The sequence below is a fragment of the Olea europaea genome, chromosome 1 (genome assembly GCF_002742605.1).
Source record: "Olea europaea var. sylvestris chromosome 1, O_europaea_v1, whole genome shotgun sequence".
NCBI classification, from domain to species: Eukaryota; Viridiplantae; Streptophyta; class Magnoliopsida; order Lamiales; family Oleaceae; genus Olea; species Olea europaea.
This window is the reverse complement of record NC_036237.1, coordinates 7,407,593-7,415,355: the sequence shown is the minus strand read 5'-3', so window position 1 is coordinate 7,415,355 and position 7,763 is coordinate 7,407,593. Positions and strand designations below refer to the sequence as shown.

The 7,763-nt window shown below is 36.6% G+C and overlaps 1 protein-coding gene across 1 annotated transcript; it reads right to left on the bottom strand.

The window, feature by feature from the left end:
- Positions 1-6,977: 6,977 nt before the first annotated feature.
- LOC111403838 lies at positions 6,978-7,528 on the bottom strand. Its single transcript, XM_023032469.1, has 2 exons — positions 7,309-7,528; positions 6,978-7,129 (listed from the first exon to the last, which is right to left on the bottom strand). The coding sequence occupies exons 1-2, from the start codon at positions 7,526-7,528 to the stop codon at positions 6,978-6,980; spliced, it is 372 nt and encodes a 123-aa protein (XP_022888237.1).
- Between the last annotated feature and the right edge of the window lie 235 nt (positions 7,529-7,763).

Genomic DNA, 7,763 nt, shown 5'->3' with positions numbered 1-7,763 from the left:
AGCCAATAAAATTGGATTACAGACCTTACCTTGTGTTTTCAACTTGAAACACATACCATACCTACTCCATGTACTCACTGGGGCTAAGGTAAAAAACACCCAAATAGAAACAAATATTTAACAGTAAACAATCAAGAGCAAATACACATGCGATGACGATATACTATAGGATAACACACACAGATATTTTCAAAAAACACGTTCACATAGAACCATAGATTAATACCAAGTCAATCAAACCACGGTCAACCACATATGCAACACATGCATAAATGACCCTAAAAAAAGATCTCACCACACTTATCCAATCTCATTTCGTGTTGCTCACACCTCGAGAACACATATATCCTCTCATCACCCACCAAGCTCACTAGACAGATCACTCAACTCATATGTAACTGGCAAGTCACAATAGATCCTAAGTCTAAGGGATAATCTTCTATCTCCACATCACTTGTAGAACCCCAAATAATTCTAGACACCTTAGTAGCACTAAGACATGAATATTGGATGACTAAAGTATACTTCATATTTTTAGTCTCATTTGAGACCCATTTTCGACATAGGAAATATTCGATTTGGAAAATAATATCTAAATAAAAGTTGTAGCTCTTTGAGTTAGCTTTCCAACACACTTTGAATTACCTCAATCGGATATCGGAAAAAGAAGTTACGATAAAAATACTGAAAACTGTGCAGTGTCAACCGGACTACAACCGGTCGATCGAAACTGCCTGAAATGAAAATTCTCGTTTTTCTCTAGAATTTAAATATTTATTTTCATCAATTATTTTTTCAAAGGGCCACCCACGTTTTTGGCAATAAAAACCCCATTAAATTGAAGCATTTAACCTCAAACTTAAATGGCACCCATGTTTTCTCTCTTAAATGAAATTTGACCCTTCATTTGCTTTAAGTTATGGGATATTTACTTTTAAATAGAGACCTCATTTCATTCAATTTTTCTCATACCAAAAGTAAGAGCTTTTACATACTAAAGAAATAGTTTCCAAGAGAGAAAAAGAGAGGGAGGAAAACTATTTTTCCTAGAAGTTTAAGAAGTGTTTTCAAGCATCAATTCTCCACGATTTTCAAACATCCAAGGAGTGCATTTCTTTCAACATCCAAGTTTCATCGAAGTTTTCAATCCAAGTTTTCGAAGTTTCAAAAGCATCAATCAAGGTAGGTAGAGATGCAATGTGTTTAATCGTGTTAAGTTATAAGTTTCGATTCATGTTAATGTTTGTATGTTAAATGGTACTCCGGTACGACATATCCCTCTATGTTAATGGTTGTATGTCAAATTGTACCCGGGTACGGCATACCCCTCTATGTTGAAGAAATGTTCGTATATCAAATGATGCCCTCGGGTACGGCATACCCCTTCATGTCAAAATGGTGCCTCCGGGTACGGCATATATGAAAAGTTATAAAGTTAATGTTTTGAAATGTATAGCTTGATCACGAATGCACCTATGACACTTATTGAGTTTTTCAACTCACGGGTTTAATCCCATCTCTACAGATTGAAGGAATTCTACCTCGGGCATGGATGGAGGAGAAGATGGAGAGTGATGCAACGAGCCCATGAAAATCCGGTGAATAAGTGATTTGGATTTATTTTTATGAAATATTTTCCAATGTTATTTCTTTAAAGTTTTGAATAACGCAGAATGCGAGAACAAGTTATGTTTTCCTCAAATAAATTACATTTTGTTGTTTTGAAAAATGATTCATTGTTTTTGTTTAAAGTATTTGAAGTATTGTTATTTAAATTATTATCCGAAGATGTAAGCTTCCGCTAAAACGTATACACTTGTTACTAAACCATCGGTTAAGTTAAGTAAGTAGCGTTCCGGTCCACTAGGGGTTGGGGCGTTACATCACTTCTCCCAACCTACGTGGATAATGGGTCTCCACCTAACAAAAGTGATAAAAGTGTCTCTTTTATACTCCACTTGATCAGGGTCATTTTCCAGATAAAGGATTCTAGATATTTGATCACATCTGCACTCGTGATCCAAATGTCACACTCTACATCCCCGGTACAAACCACCATATACCCCTAGGCATCTATACTCCAACTCACCAAAAGACACACAACACACTGCTAATGCATCCTAACCTACTATGCATGCAAGCAATTACACCAAGTAATCCCAATGTCTCAAATTCATGCAAATGCACATATCAAACACATTGAGATGTAGCAGATAATCATGCAACAAAATTTAGACAATCACACACATGCAGAAAAGGATCACACATAAATGTTTATGTAGTGACTAGGTTTACACTTAATAAACCTCATTGGGGTCATAACTCGACCCCTCAACCAACTTCGTCTCACCTCTCATCTTACCCTTTATCTTATCTTTCTTCTTGGGACAGTCCCTAATAAAGTGTCCAAACTTACTACAACTGTAACACCTTCTTCCACTAGACTTGTCCCTTTCCTTGCCCTTCTTCTTACTACCCTCATCACTCGAGTCACTACTCGAATCACTACCGTCTTGAGTTCTACCTAAATTTATTTGTTTAAACTTCATTCTACTCCTCATCATATGTAACTCGCCACTCTTCTTATCCTATTTTTCAACCTTAATCTCCATCTCCTTACTTCTAAGTGAGTCTATGACAATCTCGGGTGTTAAGGTATCCCTACCATACTTAATTACGTTCTTAACTTCCCTATATGAATTAGGCATGGAATTAAGCTGGATAATAGCCTTATACGTTTCAGATACCTCTTCATCATAATTAACAATGTCTTGAACTAACTTGTTAAAGACATCCAGATTGTCATCAAGATCCTTTGAAGGATCCATTTTAAAGCTGAAAAATCGTTCAAGTAAGTACAATTTATTAGGAGTTGACTTAAGCAAATATAAGTTCTCCAACTTTTTTCAAAGTTGTTTTGTAGAATCCAGTTTTCCTACTTTTCTCAAAACAGTATCAGGCAGGTGTAAAATAATTGAAGTGTATGCAAGTTCATCATACTCTTCTTTTTGTACTTCTGTTAAATTTGCAGGAAATTTGTCATCTATGACCTTTGAAACTTTTTGTTGGACCAAAGTACTCTTCATCTTTTGTTGTCAAATTGAAAAATCCCCTTTCCTATTAAAAGTTCCAACTTCAAAGTGTGAAGACATTTTTAAGGAGAAAATAAAAAACGGAACAACCAAGTCACAAATAAGTCACACAAAGTAATCCTAAGGTCACAATATACACCGTTCTAGATTCCCAGGGTTTCGTAAGATTCACGATCTTAGATCAAGGAAATGTTCGAACGCGTCAAGTCCAGGTGTTCTAATTGGATAATTAATGCAAACACGAAGGTATATAAACAAAAATTTCAAATTTTCACGCAACAAGTCTCACACAGTGACTAAATGATAGATAAGCACAAAATCAACTATCAACTTGCAATCAAAGTTCTACACTTCAAAAATAGAGCAAATAATTTCTTAATTTTCTAGCACAAGTAATAGTTGCCAAGCAATGACAACCCTCAATCCTATTGATTACTCCACACGATGATCTGCTAGTGCTGAAATTAAAACTGAGATAAGCCAATATACCAGAGCGGACCAATCTGAGTCCGTAAATTATGAGACACGCGAATTTAACACTTTAGGACCACTACTATTCGTCCTAAAGTCTTTGAAAATTACAGCAATCAAGAAATTACGATCGAGTCTTGAACGCTCAAAGAACAATGCTGTTTAGATTCTTCTGCGTACCCTGAAACAAAAAACTTTCAACACGAAAAATGTCAGATATAATGTGAGGAACAAACTGCCTAAAGAGACCGTCGCCAAATTCAGTCTCACATGCCCTCACGCGCGGCCTTTCCTCTCTGCACGCGCCCTCCACGCGCCGACGAAGTCTACACGCGACTGACTACCTTGATCGCCACCACCTGCACGTTATACCAGTGGTCTCCATTTTCCCAAACTGCTTCTCGATTGGTCAGAAAACACCAAAATAGGGGCTGATTTTTAACAGTTTTTCGATCTGATTTCTGCTACGTTTCTGTCGATTTTCTGGACGATTTCTGGTAGATTTCACGAGCCAAAACCTTCACCTTGAAGCTCTAATACCAATTTTTGCAGAAGCTCTCTTGAAAGAATCTTCAAACGGTGGTTTTTCAGGCTCAATCCAACGTACCTTTCTCTACCAACCACCAATCCAACCGACTCCAAACCACAACCAATATAACTCACCTCGATTGCTATTCAATCTTACCCACGTAGGAGAAGAAAGGATGATGATTTATGGCCATAAAGGCGAGGAGAAGACACCACAAAGGTATACTATGAAGGAACCACCAATTACAAAAATAAACAGGTGTTTTAGACACTTCTAGGGGCTATTTTTTCACTTACCAAGAGAGCAGCCAGGATTTTCCTTTTTCTCACACAAAGTCTCACAAAACATCACTTGAAAGTGGCTAGGGTTATAGCCAAATATATACTCTAGGGTTAGGCTTTAAGTTGGGCCATTAAAGGGGTAAACGTGCCAAGATTCAAGCTATCCATAAGGAATACAATTGGGCTGGGTGTAGTTCATGGATTTGGTTGTTAGACTTATTTCATTCGTCGACCTATGCCTATGAAATAATATTAACCCACGTTAACATCATAATCCGGGATTTATTGAGTATCAAAAACCCAATAGTTCAAATTTGGTTGGTGGTGGTAATGTGGGTGCAGTGGTGTTGGCGATGTGGTGAATTGGATTGTGGTGGAAATGGTGGTGAGATAGTGGGTTGTTTATTTTCGGTGGGTTTGATGGTGGCGGTAGTTGTGGTTTCTGGTGACGGTGGAGGTGGTGGTTGGTGGTTAGAGAGTTGATTATTTGTCGTTTTGTGTTAGCACTGGTATGTGACCAATTGTTTAACTGTGACCTAAGAATTTGACAATCTGTGACCAAATTTATAAGGTTTGGAGTTAAAGGATATTGACATAAGGGGATTCAGGATCCAAATATGTTTTTCATCATCATATTTCAATCAAACTAGCATTAATCACAATCTTGCATTGATTTTATTTAAGTTAGGTCTTTCATTTTTAATTATAATAGTTAGTAACAAAATTTAATCCTAGAAATATCGTCAATTTCTATTGTTTCGGTTAAGGCAAAGATAATATGAATTTAAACTAGTACAATTTCTGTGGGAATGATACTTGAACTCAAAATTTCATTTTACTAGTTAATAAACTGTGCAATTGCGGTGGATTTCAATCAAAATATATTTTCGTTAACAATAATAGCTAGCTACTTTCTTAGCCCTCACATAATGGCCATCAGAGAACCATGTTACATGACAACTAAGTTAGCCTACCTAAACCCGTTTTAGCTTACCAACGAAGTCCACAAAACATGCTTAGTGAATTAAAATCAATAACCTTTTTTAAACGCCATAGATCAACAAAATCGACATGCATATACTGCCAAAGCATACAACAAGTGTAAAAACAACAACGCAACTAACAATGTTATCACAAGTCTTTTTATATCATCTTCTTTAGTTTAATTTATTAAAAATGTTGAACACGTTGCGAGTATTTTAACCTCTCTTTTTTCAAAGTGAGTGCTTTAATTTAAGCCTAATATAACCAAGCAATTAAAAAAAAAGTACTTGTAAGAATATCAAACATAAATTTAAAAATCATTTCTAAACTGGGAAAAAAAGTTGGAGTTAGTTCTTATTTAAATGATATTAGAACCCGTCGCTGTCTCGGCTGTGCTACCAGAAGCTCTGGGGAAGTCGAAATAGGAGAGCACTCATTTTGATTTTCCTACCCGCAGAGGGAAAGGTACTTCCCTTTTGTCTTGGGCCGGTTGTGGGCGAGCATTTCTTCTTTTTAATATTTGCTAATTTTCTAATCTTTTAGCATTATAACTTGTTTTGTGATTATCTAACAGTTCAAGTACAGTTGATATAGTTGAAGCGTAGTCAAAATATGGTTTTTGGGGGTGGAATTTGTGGCGCGTCCTTCCCGATCCTCTCGTACTAGGGAAAGGTCCTCTCAATGCTCTAACGCCCACACTAGATATGGACTGAACTGGAGTTATAATCTAATCTATATATATATATATATATATATATATATATTTTTTTTTTGTACAATTCTACATTCCAAACAACAATTATTACAAACAAAAAGTGAAACACGATTAGACCTGGTCTAGTTATGTCTTACTAACATGTTAAGGGCTCGTTCGGTAGTGATTATGAGAATAGACTTTTTGACCGTTATAAATAAAAGTGGGGGCCATCTATGAGTGAAAAAGTAAAAAATGACAGTTAAAATAGTGAAATAACGATCAAAAAATCATTTTTTTGGGCGAAAAACACTACCAAACGGGGGCTAAATAAACCATTGCATCAAATATGCATCGAAATAGTATAATAATCAAATTTAAGCATGTTTATTTTTCTTAATATTGTTTAGCCCCTATTTGATTTAGCAAAAAAAATTGATATAAATTTAAATCAAAATTAACAATTAATTTTAACCACAAATTTCATAAAATTCATAACTTATATCAACTTTTCAACCATGCATTTCAGTAAGATCTATCAACATCTACCAAAAATATGATTTTTAACAAAATCAAACAGGAGTTTAATAGTACATTTACAGGTCAAAGAAACGATAACCGTATATTTTTAACAATATGATTTTTTTTCCCGACCGATAAAAAAAAGGTGCGAAAAAGGCAGATAACGTTTTAAGACACCACAATAGTACTGTAACTTGGACAGCTATAATACTTGTAAAATCCATATTTTAAAAACTTTTAAAGTAGATATTTCCAATCGTAAAGTGCTCTAATGTTCTTATATTCATTTATTACAACATTTTTGCGTTCATTGCATCGAAACAAAGTTACACATTACAACATTTATTCCAGTGGTAATTTACGCTTTCATACCGACTTCCAACAATAACGTAGCGTTAACCTATTTAACGTATGGTGTACGCTATGTAATCTCGTAATTGGGTCCACGACACATTCTCGTCCCCAACGGCATCCTCTTCTGCTGCAGGTTCGTCTTCCTCATCGGGTAACTCAACCTTGACTTCTTCATCGTCAACTTCCTTGGCCCTGTGGAATCCTTCATCAAGCTATCCGTTGCATTGTAGAAAATTATGGACTCCCATTGCTACCACGACCACAGCGATTTGGGCTCGATATGAATAACTAGGCATCGTATCTAGAATCTTCCATCTCTGCTTCCAGACTCCGAATGCATGCTCAATAATGTTTCGACATGACGAGTGATGAAAGTTGAACCTCTCGTGTGCATTATGAAATCGACGTCGAGCGCAGCATGATCGTGAAATTCTTGGAAGTGGTAACGTACATCCGACCCCTTGTACGGTGCCATATACCCCTGTCGATGTGCAAATCCTGAGTCAACTAAGTAATATTTCCCGTCAACCGGTTCCGAAAAGTGTATGTCTGGACTATGCACCGCGTGGGCCAGTATGCGACTGTCTTGCGTGGGCCCCATGCTTCCTGATAACACAAATGTGAAGCACAAGTTGAAATCGCAAGTGGCTAAGACGTTCTGAATGGGCACCCCTTTTCGGCCTATGAAGTTAATTCGTTTACGTCGTGGAAACACCGCCCGCACATGGGTCTCATCAATAGCTCCAATACAATCCTGTGACGTCTATTTTCAAAGCACGTCAAATACTCGAATAAATTACGGCAACAGTAATTTCCCCACCAAGATAACGTGTGGC

Coding starts and splice junctions, on each gene's coding strand:
- LOC111403838 (XM_023032469.1), bottom strand. CDS start 7,528: ATGGGGCCCACGCAAGACAGTCGCATACTGGCCCACGCGGTGCATAGT. Junction 7,130..7,308: donor TTTCATAATGCACACGAGAG/GTTCAACTTTCA, acceptor AGCTTGATGAAG/GATTCCACAGGGCCAAGGAA.